Source organism: Triturus cristatus, chromosome 5_2 (assembly GCF_964204655.1).
Source record: "Triturus cristatus chromosome 5_2, aTriCri1.1, whole genome shotgun sequence".
Classification (NCBI taxonomy): Eukaryota; Metazoa; Chordata; class Amphibia; order Caudata; family Salamandridae; genus Triturus; species Triturus cristatus.
The window spans coordinates 139,898,362-139,915,170 of record NC_140588.1 but is presented as its reverse complement, the minus strand read 5'-3'; the positions used below and the strand labels follow the sequence as shown (position 1 = coordinate 139,915,170).

General features: G+C 45.7%; 1 protein-coding gene across 4 annotated transcripts in view; it reads right to left on the bottom strand.

Moving 5' to 3' along the window:
- The window catches only part of LOC146822725 (uncharacterized), a 410,295-nt gene that overhangs the window by 172,551 nt on the left and 220,935 nt on the right, over positions 1-16,809 (bottom strand). For all 4 annotated transcript variants that reach the window (XM_085606916.1, XM_085606918.1, XM_085606915.1 and 1 more), the window contains one exon: positions 3,890-3,960. In XM_085606916.1, coding sequence (XP_085463042.1) covers positions 3,890-3,960 — 71 coding nt within the window. The remainder of the gene's footprint in view (positions 1-3,889; positions 3,961-16,809) is intronic.

The window sequence follows — 16,809 nt, the reverse complement described above, 5'->3', positions numbered from 1 at the left end:
TTGCCTTACTGAAGGTCACTATCTGCTGTAGGGTCAGTGACGGCCCACGAATTTACGACCAAGGCGGGACGAAATGCTGAACCGGTTTGTAGTCATAAAATTGCAGACCTTTAGAGTGATGCCCTTGTTACTTTCCCAGTCTGAGTGGTGATACGGCGCAGTGTGCTACTTGATTTTATGATATATTTGACTCGCCAGAATACTTCAAGCGAAAACAAGATTTCATGCGTGATTGATCTTATCTCGATTAAGAACGGCCCTGAAACTTGGAGCAGGACCTCCATTTTAAATGCAACTTTGTGTTTGGCAAGACAAAACTGCACCTCAAGCTCCCAGATTGCCTATATGTGGGTACTTGAACGACATCAGTTTCCTGCAGTGATGCCACAGCTTGAATCCTGTTGCATTTAGCAGAGACCTCTTCTCTGCCACACTGTCTCGGAGACAAAATCTGAACTGGATTACTTATTGTATTTCTCCTTTGGCACATCAAGTAGCCCAGAAGGCATTTTTATGGCCACGTTTTTTAAAGCAAGATTCTATTCTGAACTTTATGTTTGAGCAACACTTTAGTAGAACACTTTAGTGACAAAAGCTCCCACAAAACAAACAGCCAGACCGCTATAGATAAGAAATCATGCATGGAAGTGTTGGGAAACGTGCCATAATGAGTCACCTCTGTATATTTCTGGACCAAATGTATAGTAAAAAAGGTCTACATTACATTAAGGTCATTTTTGTCGACAGTATGGAGTCACTATTTTTAACGTATTCGCAGTAAATGGATTATCACAGAAATTTCACAAACAAGATTAATTGTAGACTGCACAAACACCAAGTTCTTTTTTACATGAAGAAATCAAGAAAAACTTTACTTACCATGGGAAGCTGCAATATTAAATCTCTGAAGGAGAACCTACAGAAGCATCATCAGGATAAATGCCCGTATCCGCTTTATTGCTACAGTAAAGCTTAATGACCTGAAGGCATTATTGCCACAGTATTAAACTTATACACTGAAGTTTAATACTTTTAGAGTTACCACTGTCTCGGAGGTAAAACCTATCTACCTCATTTTCAACTTCTATATTCACTTTATAATTTAACAACTTATTTCAGCCACAGACAACTACTGAACAGAGGTGAATTATACCATGACATGCTCCTTCAAAGATTCAATGGTACAGTACAAAGCTATAGCGATGGGGTAACAATAGAATGGTAGCACATTCAACAAAGAAATCCTAAAGTGCTCAGCCAAATCTGGCATTTGCTTTGGTATCAGGCCCACACTAATGTTGTTTGTAAATTTAAATAGAAGTTAAACAGGGTGTCAAGTAATTACTTTTATTATGGATTCTGTTCACCTTGTAAAAAGGAAAATGCCTAATGAACTACTCAAATAAGAAAATTACTTTATGAAAACTGTACTGCTTTCGGTAAAACATGTCCTGCCAGTGCAGGTTCATTGGTGAATTATAAGCAAGATCTGACACTTTGTACAGTCACCACAAGAAGGTAATTCACCGATTTTCTCTTGAACTTCCTCTTTCGGAAGCACAAAGCTTACCCAGTTGTACCCTGTAATATTAAAATGATGTTATCCATCCAAGACCGTAATGCAAGATTCGGCAGAGATCCAGATGATAAAGCTTTCTGCATTAAATATTTTCTTAAGGATTGAAGGATTTGAAGAGGATTTTTTTTCTCCACCTTTTACCCCCTAAATCAATGCAGCTCTCACCAATACAAATGTGTCTACCCAAGCACACGCATAGAAGATATAAAAAATTAAAAGTTCCTTCTGTTAAAGCAATAGTGTTGCCTAGACATGAAGCCATATAAATGGAGTCTGCGATTGAGCCTTTTACTGGGTTTCTTATGTATACATTTTTCCAAAGGTGATGTTTCCTTCGGTATTTAAATTGCCATCTTCCAAGATGACCACTGATGGTAGTTAAACTCTGGCAAACTCCATGGCAAACATTATGGTATGGAACACTTAAACCCCATTTTGCAAGAAAAATGGCAGAGATTACAGCACAGCTAGTGAGATAACCAGCAGGTAACTGAAGGAATTCAAGCCCATTATCGTGCGAGCAATATTGCATGGATGCAGGTAACAGAACCTATGCTCAACTCTGATAAGAAGATCTGTAAACTGGTCACCACGTTCAGAATCGGCTCACAGAATATTGAGCATATGAATGATAACAGGAGATTAGCAATAGATGAATTTCACCTCTATAAAAAGTAAAGACCATGTTGAAACTTTGATCAAAGGTTAATATTGCATCTCAAAGAAAAGGTTTAACACTTTCAATCCAGACTCCAGTTTCAGTGGCTACCAGGAATGGTTGTCTTTTACAGGAAATACAAGCATTCTCCTATGTCAATATGTGTTTAAAAGCGGTTGGTTTTGTCAACTTTGTTGAACATATCCAACTTCTCACCCACTTAAACTTCCAGCGTTATAAGGGAGCTCATATTCTGCACTTCTGCGATGGAGGATACGCACCAGGTTCATAGTGCTGGAAGAGACATTATGCGCACTCACTTTAAAATCCATTCCTCGTGAGTATCTTAATCCCAAAAAGACTTCACTGCCAGCAGGAGAGATTCACCATTTGTGCTCCAACTTACTCAGATGTGAAACAGTCTAACAGGGGTAATAGTCTACAGAATACAGTTGGCACCATAAGCATGCCCTGCACTCAATTCCCGAAACATTCAGAGCTCAGGGACAAAAAAAAGGGAAGAGGGAAAAGTGTGAAAGAACCATTATGAAAAATTAAGCACGGAAAACTAATTTAATACACATTTGTATATTATTTGCATCTAATACCCCAACCAAATCCATGTTTGAATGACACCATCTGATGAACTGCACAAGTCCTAACCACCTCCTGGGATGCACCACAACCGTTAGAAATTTGAGCAAAGTAAAAGCAGAAGAAACTTGAACTGACTGTTATTCAACACACCAGGAAACAAGATTGTTGGTGTGACAAAGGATAAGAATGAATGTCTTCTTTTGGAGTAAAGCAAAGATAGCCTTGCATCCTGTCCAATTTGCATTCACTTCAGAAAGATCTGCTGAACAGAAATTTGAAAGTAGTCTGGCCAGGAGAAGGCCACAACATCAAGGAAGTGAAAGCCTTCTTATCCTGAACCTGTTTGGAGAAATAGATTAATCTCCGAAGGGAGGTCTGTCACTGGTTAGCAAGATACCAGTCTGGTAATAGCGGCTAACATTTGAGGTGGGGAAGAACCATAGACCAAGGAAAAATCTTTACCCAACCAGTTTTTCCATTGCCATTTGATGTCCAGCAGCAGGGAATGAGACAGAGCCAAGTTAAAAATCACACTGGCTTGCCATAATCAATAGTGTTTGATGGAGGTTTCGCAGCCAAGGCTGGGGGTAAGTAGGCATTTTCATAAACGTGGAGAGCAAGAGGAAGAACCAACCCAGGCAAACCTTATTTGGTTTGAAATGTCATTCTAGTGGCAACATGCTTCAAGAGCTGTAGAAGGTAAAACAACCAGGGTCCAAGCAGCCATCTGACAATGACTAGATAGGGTGACAGCACTCCAGAAGATGTGGAGTGCGGGGCAGCAGCAAGGGGAGCCTCCGAGGAGGTCTCCAGATCACTGGCATATTGCAGATTCGGCATCAAAACCAAATCCTCAAAAGATGAACACAATGTATTCCCAGCATGGTACGTGCCAGCAATGCAAAAGAGGCTGTCAGAATCTGGGTGTACTGGATCTCCTCGTGACTCTGGTTTCCCCTGCTAGAAGGGTTTCCAGAGTTGCTCAATCTTGTGAGGTGAAGAGGGTTCTTCGAATTTTTTCACCATCTTACCATTCCCCTTGATGCTCCACATACCTTAACCACAGTGGAATCCTTTCCTCCAGTACCCTGGACCGGTTGATTCTGCGCAGTATGGGATTTCTGACCTGTAAAATAAATAAGCAATGTTAGTGACAAGCAATGCAGGCTCTCCTAGTGATTAGTCCATACGAAACGAATGAGCAGGTGATACGTTCCCCTACCAGCGAAGGCACCATTTTAAAACGCATGTTAAAGTTTGCAGGATTCGTGGTGCTGCTCCAAAAGGGACTAAGCATTGGAGAATATTACCTGCTGACTGAAAAAAAGACGGAGGAAAAAAATATAAAATGGGAGGGGGTTCAAATCTCAGGACAACAGAAAGTCCATCCTGGACATGTGCACAGAATCCCTGGTTTAGTCCAGAAGAGGGATGTGAAACCACTTTGAAAAGATTTCAAATTTAATAGCCAGCAATCTAAAATGAGGGGCTTGAGATGTGGAATGCATAAATGAGACCGCTTGCCGGCTGCTAGTGTATTCTTAGGACTGCTACCTGGACCATCTTTTGTCACTGGACATGTACAGAGTGACATTTTTATTTAAAGCAGAGCAACTGCAACTCTGACTTCCTTTCTAAACAGGTCCAGGAATGGAATGGACTAATTTTCCCCAAAAATGGGAAAGGCAGGTCGAATACAAAGAGGCAAACTTGCAGGCTCTAGAGGTGAACTCAAAATACAGTCTCAAAGCAGAGGGCTGTAGAATTGCAAGCGTACCTTACTTCTGTACCTTGGAGTAAGCTTCATGTCGCAGCTCACGGTATCAGTTGCACTGGGCCATTTAGGTTAAAAAAAAAAACGACCTCACTTAACTGGTCTGCAACAGAAATTACAGGTTTCATTGGCCCCTAGGGTTAGCAGTGCTAAGTAAAATCTGACAAAGAAAATTATAAAATGCTTCGATCAAGGGCCCAAGTCACCAGGAAGAGCACAGCGTTGATGTCTAAATACCCATAAGAGGATGGAGTATCTGAAATCCCTGGAACAAGAGACTTCTACTAGATGAGTCTCTAGTCTATCTGACGCAGGAGTGCTTGAAGAAGTTCTGTATAGAAATAGTACAGCCAAATTCCCCTGTTCAAGTAAGGTGTCAGATTGAACATTTCACACTTATTCAATGGGGGCCCTAAGCCACTGACAACAGAAAAACAATGCTGGTGCGAGAAAGTTGTACAAATAACCTTTGTACACTTGCACAGTCTCTGCCAATGGGTAATAAAAGAACACATTGTATCCACAAACAGTAATGCTCTAAACACAGCATAGGATAAGCAATTGCTAGAGGTGAAGTCGCTGGCAAGTTCACCAAGGCAACATTTTAAAATTGAAACCTTGCTTTGCATGGGAGGCCTCTTAGTATTCTTGTTCCATATTAAGTAGGCCCTTGATAGAGATTGGAATCAGTCCCTTAGTGTAGAACTTTGCAAACTCAAAAGCCACAGATTTAGAAACTTTGGATTCAAATATCTAGTTGCAAGATGATCTAATAGCCATTTGCATGCAGGTTGGCTGGAACCACCACTGGAGCACTTTAAATGCTTGAGGTGAGAGGTCTATATGCGAAGGAGACTGATCTCACTTGTGTTACTTTTGAATGAACACTTTCCAGTGAAGGTTTAGAAGCAGATAAATGCTTCATACTTAAAGAAAGGGGATACTTGAAGAGGGGTGAATCTTTATTACATGGCTAAGATATCGTCCCCAGAACCTGCTAAATTATACCAAGGGTTCTCTTCCTATTAAAGACAGTTTCCATATGTTCAACAGCTTACCCTTGTATATTTAGTACTATTGTTTTAAGTGACTGTCCAAGCGCTTTTTTGAATTTATGATTTGGTATCTAACCTTCCTGTTAGATACAGAATATATTCTACATTTCCTTAAAAGACACTTATTACTCCAGATTCCTCATTCTTGAGTAACCTGACCTCGTCTTCCAGAAACCGGTTTAGTGCCACCGAGCTTGTCGATTAAGGCGGAGGAAGGCAGGAGTCAATGTGAAAAAAGAATCCTACAGGGAGTTGATGAAAAAAAGGGCAAGGATCATCCGTGCCCTCTCCAAAGAGTGAAGGAAAAAATGCCTATCTAGTAATAAAGCTGAGAATCAAATTGGCCGAGAATCCCTGAAGATTGCTACACTTATGGATACAAAAATCATCGAAAGTTTGCTGTGGTCGTTTAAGAGAAGGAGGGATTCTTTACCTATGCCTTGCTGTTAACCATTCCTGAATCAGACAGTGGCTGTAACAAAGGAAGATCAAGGAGAAAGACTTTCTCCGGATGCTAGCAGACAAAGCAAAGGTGGAAGCACAGGGTACAAAGTCTGACTACTTAATCTGAGCACTTCAGTATTAAGAAGTGACTAACCCCCCTCCAAGCCCGATAATTTGCTTTACAAATATTCAGCACTGGTGTCTAAGTTGCAGAGCTTATTTTCACCCTCTTAATTTACTGCACCATAGCAGTTAAATAAGGGGATCACTTCAAGTAACTGCAAGTTACATTTTGCAATGAACATTCACAGAAATAGCTATGGGCATCTTTTTAAACACTTGTACACTCTTCTGATGTACAATGTAGACAAATAGTCATGCCCAGAAAGAGACCACACATGGAAGTGATGAAGAAAGATATTTTCTGTAACAATAGATCCATGTGCTATGATTGACGGATGGCTGAACGAACAACCAGAAGATTTGTTTCCTTGGAGAAAAGGCATCATGAATTCCACAATGTTTAAGTACATACCTAAATAGCTGGTCGAATTGGAGAATTTACTCATCGGGATCATTTCCAGTCCCTTCATTGAAGAGCTAAAACGATCAGGTATATAAATGAACAGTACATCTCAGGTTAGGGGAAGCATAAGAAATAGCGTCACAAGCAGCCTGGAATTCATGTTAGCACCACTGGTCGAGATATTTGCCATAAGATGCGAACTCAAAACAAATGATGCCACAGAGGAACAACATGTACATCTTAATTCCCTGCTAAAAGAACACCGTTTGGAAGAGATGCTTGCAAGAGCGGACTGAAATGTACAAGAAATACATGTTCACCAGAAATCCTGTAAAGGCGGGTGAACCATGCAATGGTTCCAACCATTCGGTCTCTACCACACGAAAGTACTCTGTTTTTAGGATCCTCATTCAGGACGGAGCTCTTGGTGCCCCGGAGTGAACTCAGCTTACAGATTGTTTGCCTTCAGCAACATCACCTGCAACGTAAAAATTTATCAGGAAAAACCCAAGTTTTTTTTATTTTTTATTATTAGGTGTATTAAAATACTAAAGCACAACATTTACAAAAAAAAAAAAAAATCTACAAATACCACAAAAACAAATTAAACAATAAAATATACATGAAGGAAAATAATTGATCTTAAACTGCTACACACTGCCCAGAGAGCCCGTGACCCCGTGTTAAACACATTCACACCATGCTTCTAATAAAGATCATAAAACATCTGTTTAATGCCAGAAGGATGAGTTGGGTTTAAAATCATGGCAGGCCTAATCCATGTGATACAGATCATAACAGTTTGCGCTAATCTGCAAAGTATGAAAATCAAGTTGCATTTGTAAGAACCTTCAGACCATTATTAAGCTTCAGAGGGATCATTGTCAAGTGTGTAAGCCATGTCTCTAAAGCACGGAGCAATGTTTTGAGGTATGACTAAGCTGCATGCTAGAAAGCCCCCCGTATCATATGTACTGTGAAAAATCAATATACTCCATAATAGAGTTTCAAACATCCCTATAAAGACTGCAGCAAATTCGGCAACCCTAGCCCTTCTCTCTCAACCTCATTACACTTCAAAGCATTCCTAACCATTAACCAAAAAATTCTACTCCATTTGACCTCCACTACAATAAAAACAGAAAAATCTCTCCTAGGTTGGCTCAATACCATCCCAACATTCAGGGTTGCAGCGCTCAAATTCAACTAGTGAAGCTTTCTTTCCTTGCAGCTGGTCAATCTTCCAGAAGAGGAAAGCAGGGTGCAATGCGCAGACATCAGAAAGACACAAGTAACTTCATTCCTCAACTATAGATGCACTCCATGGACTGGTGATGCTGTAACTCTCATACCATGTGAACTTGAAGTACAACTAGCTTAGATTTGAAAAGGCTAAGACCAAGACAGCTACCAGCTCTCACAAGAAATCCTTCTTCATTCTCACAAAAAGTAAGAGTGAGTAAAAACCGCAGATCTTGGATTAGAAGGTTAACATTCAATACTGGTTTCTTAAAGGGAGTTGCACTTTAAGAGGTTGTGGGACTGCGCCTACTACTTCAAGCTGCAGGTAGCGCAGTTGAACCCAGGGACTAATTAAGACCATGATGAACAGCGAAAAGAAATTGTGCTTGAAGAAACTTAGCTCTTACAAGCAATAACTCAGCAGATCGCTTCTTCATTTCAAGCGATCAGTGACAATACTCATGAGACTTTGTGAAGAATAGCCATGGCAACATAGTCTACAGTCAATGCTTAAGAGATAAGCATTCTGGTTTACTGACAAGCCAATCAACAGGAAGATCAATTGCTATTCACCAGCTAGACTGGTAACACAAGCATTAGTATTATGTAAGGCAGATGTCCAGCACAAACGTTATGCCAAGAAACCCTTTTCCATGAGACAATGCCTTTAAAATGTACAACTGACTGTAGGGAGGAGGAGACTATTATAAATCTGGAGCAAAAGTTTTAATGTTCTTTCTCAATCATTCAAGGAAAACCAGAGAGCAGTTAGTTGATTTAGAACTCAGTGGATCAAGTTTTTGATGCCGAAGCAGCTTTACTCTGGAACTCCTCAAGATCAGGCCATGAAGGAGAACGAAAAGTTTCTTACCTGTCGGTGTAGTTTTGCAGCTTGAAGATCTTTCTGGATTCACTATGCTGTGCATTATTCCGCGATCTTGTGGTTGGGTCCGGATTCGTAGTCTTTTCTTTGTTTTTTTTTTTTTTGTAGCCCAGGTGGGCGTCGACGTCCACCATTTGGTGCACCTCCCGTGACGTAGTCGTGCTTCCTGCGGAAGTCCCACCTTTGGGGCGCCATCTTCGGGTTCTTTTTTCCCTGTTTTTTTTTTTTTTTTTAACCCTAGGCGATTGATTAATCCTTTTGTCCATATTTCTGTACGTTTCCACTTCTTTGATCCTATCCATTTCACCCCCTCTTCCTCCAGCCTCATCTTCCTGGCGGAGGTGGGTGGGTTCGCTAGTGAATCCAGAAAGATCTTCAAGCTGCAAAACTACACCGACAGGTAAGAAACTTTTCGTTTTGCAGCGTGAATCTTTCTGGATTCACTATGCTGTGCATAGACTTTGTAGCGGTTTTCCTATTTTTGTGGTGGCTGGGTGGAAGATGATCGCTGGTCGTTGAAAATGTGTTGTAGCACCTTCTGTCCGACCTGTGCTTCCTTATTCATTTGAATGTCCACGCAGTAGTGCTTTGTGAACGTGTGCACAGATGCCCAAGTTGCTGCGAGACAAATGTCTTGGATGGGCGTGTTTGCCAGGAAGGCAACTGTGGCCCCCTTCTTCCTTGTGGAGTGAGCTTGGGGCCCCTCCGTTAGCTCCTGTCCAGCCTGTTTGTGACAGAATTGAATAGTGAGGGCAATCCACCTAGCGATGGTGCCCTTGGTCACTGGTCTACCCATAAAGCTAGTAGCAAAGGACACAAACAGCTGCTTCGACTTCCTGAGTTCCCTGGTTCTTTCAATGTAGTGCATCACCGCTCTTCTGGCATCGAGGGTGTGCAGGGCCTTTTCTGCGTTTGTAGTCGGGTTTTGGAAGAAACTCGGTATCTGGATACTCTGATTCATGTGGAACGCCGACACTACCTTGGGCATGAAGTGTGGGTCCGTCCTCAGGACTACCCTGTCTTTGTGAATTTGAATGTAGGGCTCCTGTAGCGTTAGTGCTTGAAGCTCGCTCACCCTGCGTAGTGAGGTTATGGCCACTAGAAAGGCAGTTTTCATCGTCAACATTTGTAGAGTGGCCTTGTGAATGGGTTCAAACGGCGCCTTCATGAGCTCCGTCAGAACCACGTTTAAATTCCATGCCGGCGGCGGCAACCTTTTCGGGGGTGCCATTCTTTTGGCTCCCTCCATGAATCTCTTCACCTCCTGCGAGGTGAAGAAACTTCCACCCTTCTCACCTCTGGTGTAGGCAACGATCGCTGCTAGGTGTACCCTTAGGGAGCTCGAGCAGAGGTTACTCTTTAGAAGGTGTGTGAGGTACCTCAGCACAGTTGAGTCTCTTGTCATTCTGTTTTGCAGGCCCTTTTTCCTGCACCACACCGTGAATCTCTTCCACTTTGCGCTGTAGCACTTTCTTGTAGTAGGTTTCCTTGCCTCCCGTAGCACTCGCATAGTGCTCTGAGGTAACCTTAGGTGTGCGAACTCTAGGTCTTCAGGAGCCATGCTGCTAGGTTGAGTGTCTCTGGCTCTGGGTGCAGGACCTCCCCGTTTTGCATTGAGAGCAGGTCTTTTCTCCTCTCGAAACTGTACGGATTGCCTTGCGCCATTTCTTGAATCTGTGAGAACCATGTCTGCCTCGCCCACTGTGGAGCCACCAGGATCAGAGTCATGTTGCTGGTTCTGCACTTGTCGAGCACTCTGTGCAACAGGGGTATCGGTGGAAAGGCGTAGGCAAATGTCCTCCACCAGCTTATCCATAGGGCATTTCCCTTGGATTGCTGATCTGGTTGCCTGGACGCGAAGCTTTGGCATTTTGCATTGTGGCGTGTTGCAAATAGGTCTATTGTGGGAGTCCCCCATCTCTGGAAGATTTTCTCCGTTTCCTGGCCATTGAGCTCCCACTCGTGCGATGCTGAGGTCTGTCTGCTCAGCCAGTCTGCCTCCACATTGTCCTTCCCTGGTAGGTGAATTGCCAGTAGATCTATCTTGAGAGGTATGGCCCATCTCCAAATCTCCTGAGCTAGGGATGAGAGGGGAAACGACTGTGTCCCCCCTTGTTTGTTGATGTAGAACATCGCCGTGGTGTTGTCTGTCTGTACCAACACCCTCTGGCCGAACAGGTGTCTCTGGAATGCCTTCAGGGCTAACAGTATCGTTTTCAACTCGAGGTAGTTGATGTGGCGGACCGCGTCTGCTGGAGCCCATAGACCCCTCACTCTGAGGTTGTCCATGTGCGCTCCCCATCCCTTCTGCGATGCGTCCGTGGTAATGGTCACTGTTGGGATTGGTGGTGTCAGGCTTCTCCCTGCTGTTATGTTGTCTCTGTTCCACCAAGTTATCTCCTCCTGCACTGCGTGCGTAACAACCACTAGATCCTCCCAACTTCCGTTTGCTTGTGACCATTGCTGTTGCAGCCATTCCTGGAATGGTCTCATGTGCAGGCATACATTCGGCACCAGCTGGATACAGGACGCCATCATCCCCATCATCTTGCTCACCGCCCTCACTGTCAGAACTCGCCCCTTCTGGTAGAGCTGCGTCTCCTTCAGTAGAGCATCTGTCCTCCTGTCGCTGGGCACTACTGTACTGTTGAGGGAGTTGATCTTTGCCCCCAGGAAAATCTTTACCTGTTCCGGTTCCAGCGATGATTTTCCCCAGTGGATGGAAAATCCCAGATTTGTGAGGGTGTCTGTTACGCGTTTTGCGTGCCTCTCGCACTTCTCGCGTGAGTTTGCCTTGACCAGCCAGTCGTCCAAGTAGGGGTATACGTGTATTCCCTGCTTTCGTAGGTGTGCCGCTACCGCCGACAGGCATTTTGTAAAGACCCTTGGCGCTGATTTTAATCCGAAGGCCAGGGTTGTGAACTGGTAGTGTTCCTGTTCGATGTTGAATCTTAGAAGGCCCTTGTGCCTTCTGTTTATTGGGATGTGAAGGTAGGCATCCTTGAGGTCCACGGTGACCATGAAGTCCCCTTCTCTTATCTGTGGCAGTACCTCCTGCAGTGAAGTCATTTTGAACCTTTGCGTTCTGATGAACTTGTTTAGGTAACGGAGGTCCAGTATGGGTCTGAGGTCTCCGTCTACCTTCGGAACCACGAAGTAGTTTGAGTAGACCCCTTTGTTGCGTTCCCTGAACGGCACTGTCTCTATGGCTCCCTTTTGTAGGAGTTTCCGCGTTTCTTTTCTGAGTATTGCCAGTTCTTTGGCCGATCTCTGTCTTCCCTTCGGCTTCCTGTTTGGAGGTCTTTTCTCCAAGTCTACGCAGTATCCGTACTGCACAATGTTCCGTATCCACTTGTCTGTGGTTATACGCCGCCACTCCTGAAGGTAGAACCTCAGCCTTCCGCCTACTGGTGACGTATGCTCGTAGGCTCTTGAATCTTCTCTTCCCCCTGATGACACTTTTTTGCGCCTCACCCTTGGGGACCTTACGAGGGTAGGCGTCTTCTTGCGTGCTGAGTCACTTCGAGGAGGGCTGATCGCCCCCTCTCCTCCTTTGGCCACGTCCGTTCCCTCTCCCGCGAAAGGACTGGCCCCGAGGTTGATATTGCCAGCTTTGCTTCTGCTGACTTTGTCCGTGACCTTCGCCCTGCTGACCTTGTTGGAACGCCTGGTGCGACGTCCCCTGTTGGCTTCCACCCCTACCGTAGGGTCTCCTCGAGGGATTTCCTCGTCTCATTCCCCTCAGCTGTAGGGCCCCCATGGACCTCGCTGTCTCGTTTTCCTTCTTGAGCTGGGTGAGCTTTTCGTCCACCGTTGCTCCGAACAGTGTCTCTCCGTTGAAGGGGGTGCCAAGGATGTTTTTCTGCACTTCCGGTTTGAATCCCGAGATTCTTAGCCATGCATGCCTCCTCTCTGTGACCCCTATGGCCATGAGTCTTGCTGAAGTCTCTGCCCCATCCAACGCCGTCTTTATACAGGAGTTGGCGATGTTCTTGCCTTCATCCACCAGGTGAGAGAAAGGCAATTGTTGCCCCCTTCTTCCTTGTGGAGTGTGCCTGTGCCCCCTCCGATAGTTCTTGTCCTGCCTGCGGCAGAATTGTATTGTTAGCGCGATCCATCGTGCGATGGTGCCCTTGGTCACTGGTCTACCCAGGAAACTGGTAGCGAATGACACGAAAAACTGTTTTGTTTTCCTATGTTCCTTAGTTCTCTCTATGTAGTGCATCACCGCCCTTCTGGCGTCGAGAGTGTGAAGTGCCCTCTCTGCGCCAGTTGTCGGGTTTTGGAAGAAACTTGGTATTTGAATGGTCTGGTTCATATGGAAAGCGGACACCACCTTTAGCATGAAGTGTGGGTCCGTCCTCATGACGACTGTCCTTGTGGATCTGTATGTAGGGCTCCTGTAGTGTTAACGCCTGCAGTTCGCTTACCCTGCGTAGCGATGTTATTGCTACCAGGAAGGCTGTTTTCATGCTCAGCATTTGTAGTGAGGCTATGTGTATGGGCTCAAAGGGCACCTTCATGAGTTCAGTCAGGACTAAATTGAGGTTCCATGCCGGCGGCGGCATTCTTTTAGGTGGTGCTAATCTTTTAGCTCCCTCGAGGAATCTCTTTACTACCCGAGAGGTAAAGAATCTTCCTCCCGTCTCCCCTCGTGTGTACGCTACAATCGCCGCTAGGTGGACTCTAAGGGACGACGAGCATAGATTAGATTTTTAGTAGATGTGTGAGGTATCTAAGCACTGTTGATTCCTTGGTCATTTTGTTTTGCAGTTTATTTCTGGTGCACCAAATAGTAAACCTTTTCCATTTATCTCCATAGCATTTCCGTGTCGTTGGCCTCCTAGCTTCACACAGCACTTGCATAGTGCTTCGAGGTAGCTTAAGGTGTGCGAACTCTAGGTCCTCAGGAGCCAAGCCGCTAGACGGAGGCTCTCTGGCTCTGGGTGTAGAACCTCTCCGTTCTGCATGGAGAGTAAGTCTTTGATTTTTTTGAATTTGTGTGGAGGGCCCTCTGCCATCTCCACTATCTGAGAGTACCACGTTTGTCTTGCCCACTGTGGTGCTACTAGGATCAGCGTCATGTTGCTTGTCCTGCATTTGTTGAGTACCCTGTGCATCAGTGGTATTGGTGGAAAAGCGTAGGCAAATGTTTTTGACCAGCTTATCCATAGGGCATTCCCCTGGGATTGTTTTTCTGGTTGTCTGGATGCGAAGTTTTGGCATTTTGCATTCTGGCGTGTTGCAAATAGGTCTATTGTAGGTTTCCCCCACCTTTTGAATAGTTTTTGCGTTTCCCATCCATTGAGCTCCCACTCGTGGGATGCCGAAGTCTGCCTGCTGAGCAAGTCCGCTTCCACATTGTCCTTCCCTGTAAGGTGTATGGCCAGCAGGTCTATTTTCAGTGGGATTGCCCATCTCCAGATCTCCTGAGCCAGTTTTGATAGGGGGAACGATTGCGTTCCTCCCTGCTTGTTGATGTAGAACATAGTCGTAGTATTGTCTGTTTGTATCAACACTCTTTGGTTGTACAGCTGCCTCTGGAAAGCCTTCAGGGCTAGCAGTACGGTCTTCAATCCCAGGTAGTTGATGTGTTTGACCGCATCCGTTGGGAGTCCACAGACCTCTCACTCTGAGCTTGTTCATGTGTGCACCCCATCCCCTCTGGGATGCGTCTGTTGTGATGGTCACAGTTTGGTTTGGAGGTGTCAAGGGTTTCCCTGTTGTGATGTTTTCCCTGTTCTTCCTGCACTGCGTGCATTACAACCACTAGATCCTCCCAACTTCCGTTTGCTTGTGACCATTGTTGTTGCAGTCATTCTTGGAATGGTCTCATGTGTAGGCGTACATTGGGGACTAGGTTTATGCATGACGCCATCATCCCCATGATCTTGCTCGCCGTTCTCACTGTCAGAGCTCGCCCCTTCTGGTAGAGACGTGTCTCCTTCAGCAGGGCTTCTGTTCTCCTGTTGCTGGGCAGGATTGTGTTTATGGTGTTGATCTGTGCCCCCAGGAAGATCTTCACGTGTTCTGGTTCCATTGATGATTTCCCCCCAGTGAATCGAGAACCCTAGACTTCTTAGTGTATTTGTCACTATTTCTGCGTGTTCCTCGCACTTGTCGCGAGTACTTGCTTTGATTAGCCAGTCGTCCAGGTAAGGGTATACATGGATCCCTTCCCTCCGAAGGTATGCTGCCAGGCATTTTGTGAACACCCGTGGCGCGGACTTTAAGCCGAATGCCAGGGTTGTGAATTGGTAGTGATCCTCGTTGATGGTGAACCTTACCAGGTTCTTGTGTCGACCGTTCATCGGGATGTGCAGGTAGGCATCTTTGAGATCCACCGTGGACATGAAGTCTCCTCCTCGTAACTGGGGCGGCACTTCTTGCAGCGATGTCATTTTGAATCTGAGTTTTTATGAATCTGTTTAGGAACCGTAGATCCAGGATGGGTCTTAGTGTTTCGTCCACCTTTGGGACCAGGAAGTAGTTTGAGTACACTCCCTTGTTCCTTTCTCTGTATGGCACCGGTTCTATGGCCTTCTTTTGGAGCAGTTGCAGAGTCTCCTTTTTGAGTTGAGCAAGCTCCTGCCCGGAGCGTTGCCTTCTTTTTGGTTTCTTGTCTGGAGGCCTTTTCTCTAGCTCTATAAAGTACCCGTACTGTATGACGTTCAGAATCCATTTGTCTGATTTTTTTTTTTGCCATGGTTGAAGGTAAAGTTTTAGTCTTCCGCCTACTGGTGTTGCATGCTCGTAGGCGTTTGGTTTGTGAACCCCCCCTACTGTGTTCACTATGCGCTTCACCCCCCTGGGGATTCCCGAGGGTGAGCCTCTTCTTTCGATGAAAGTCACTTTGAGGAGGGTTGGTCTCCCCCTCTTCTTCTCTGTCCACGTCCATTTCCCCTCCCGCGAAAGGACTGGCCCCGAGGTTGGTACTGTCAGTTCTGCTTCTGCTGGCCCTGCTGGCTGTGACCTTCACCCTGCTGTCCATGCTGGAAAGTCTGGTGTGACGTACCCGGCTGGTTTCCTCCCCTTCCGAAGGGTCTCCGAGCTGTGGTGCCTCTTCGCATCCCTCTGAATTGCAGGGCCCCCATGGACCTAGCCGTTTCATTTTCCTTCTTCAGCTGGGAGAGTTTTTCGTCCACCGTGGCACCGAACAGCGTCTCACCGTTGAATGGTGTGTTCAGCATGTTGTTCTGGACCTCCTGTTTTAAGCCAGAAACTCGGAGCCAGGCTTGCCTCCTCTCCGTGATACCAATAGCCATCAGCCTGCTAGATGTCTCTGCCCCGTCCAATGCTGTCTTAATGCATGCGTTAGAAATGCTTTTGCCTTCCTCGACCAGATGGGAAGCTCTCTGTCTTTACTGCTCTGGGAGATGCTTAATTAGGTCTCCCATCTCGTCCCAGTGTTGGTGCTGGTGCCTGTTCAGAAGGGCATTGGAGTTGGCCATGCGCCAGTGCATGGCCGCATTTCTCTCCACCTTCCTCCCGGTGAGGTCCATTCTTCTGCTCTCCTTGTCGGGAGGCGGCCCTGAGGTAGCCGGCACATTGGCCCTCTTCCTGGCCGTGGAAGCAATGATGGAGTCAGCTGTGACTGATCCCTTGATATATGGAGGATCCTGTGAAGAGTGCTTGTACTTTTCAGTTCTTGGAGTGATGGATCTGCAAGTTCCGGGCTCCTTGAATGCCTCCTTCCCTTGGTTCATCACGCTTTGGAGCATGGGGAGGAACTGGCTCCTAGTCTGGATGGGGAGCAGTGTTTCCAGTAGAAAGTCTGCTTTCTGCTTCTCCTCGTCCAATTTCACCCCAAAGGCCGCTGCTGCGCTCCTGACGACCATTTTGTATGCTCCAATGTTGTCTGGCGGCGAAGGCCTCGAAGGATATGTCTCCACGGGCTCCTCGGGACTTTCGGCGTCGAGGTCTTGCCATTCCATCGGAGTCGTCGACGGCGCCGAGCCGTAGAGCGACTGCTGCTCGTCTTCTTCTCCCTCATAGTAGGCTTCCTCCTCCTCCTCTTCAGTATCTCTCGACAGATCTTCGGTGTCGAAGTC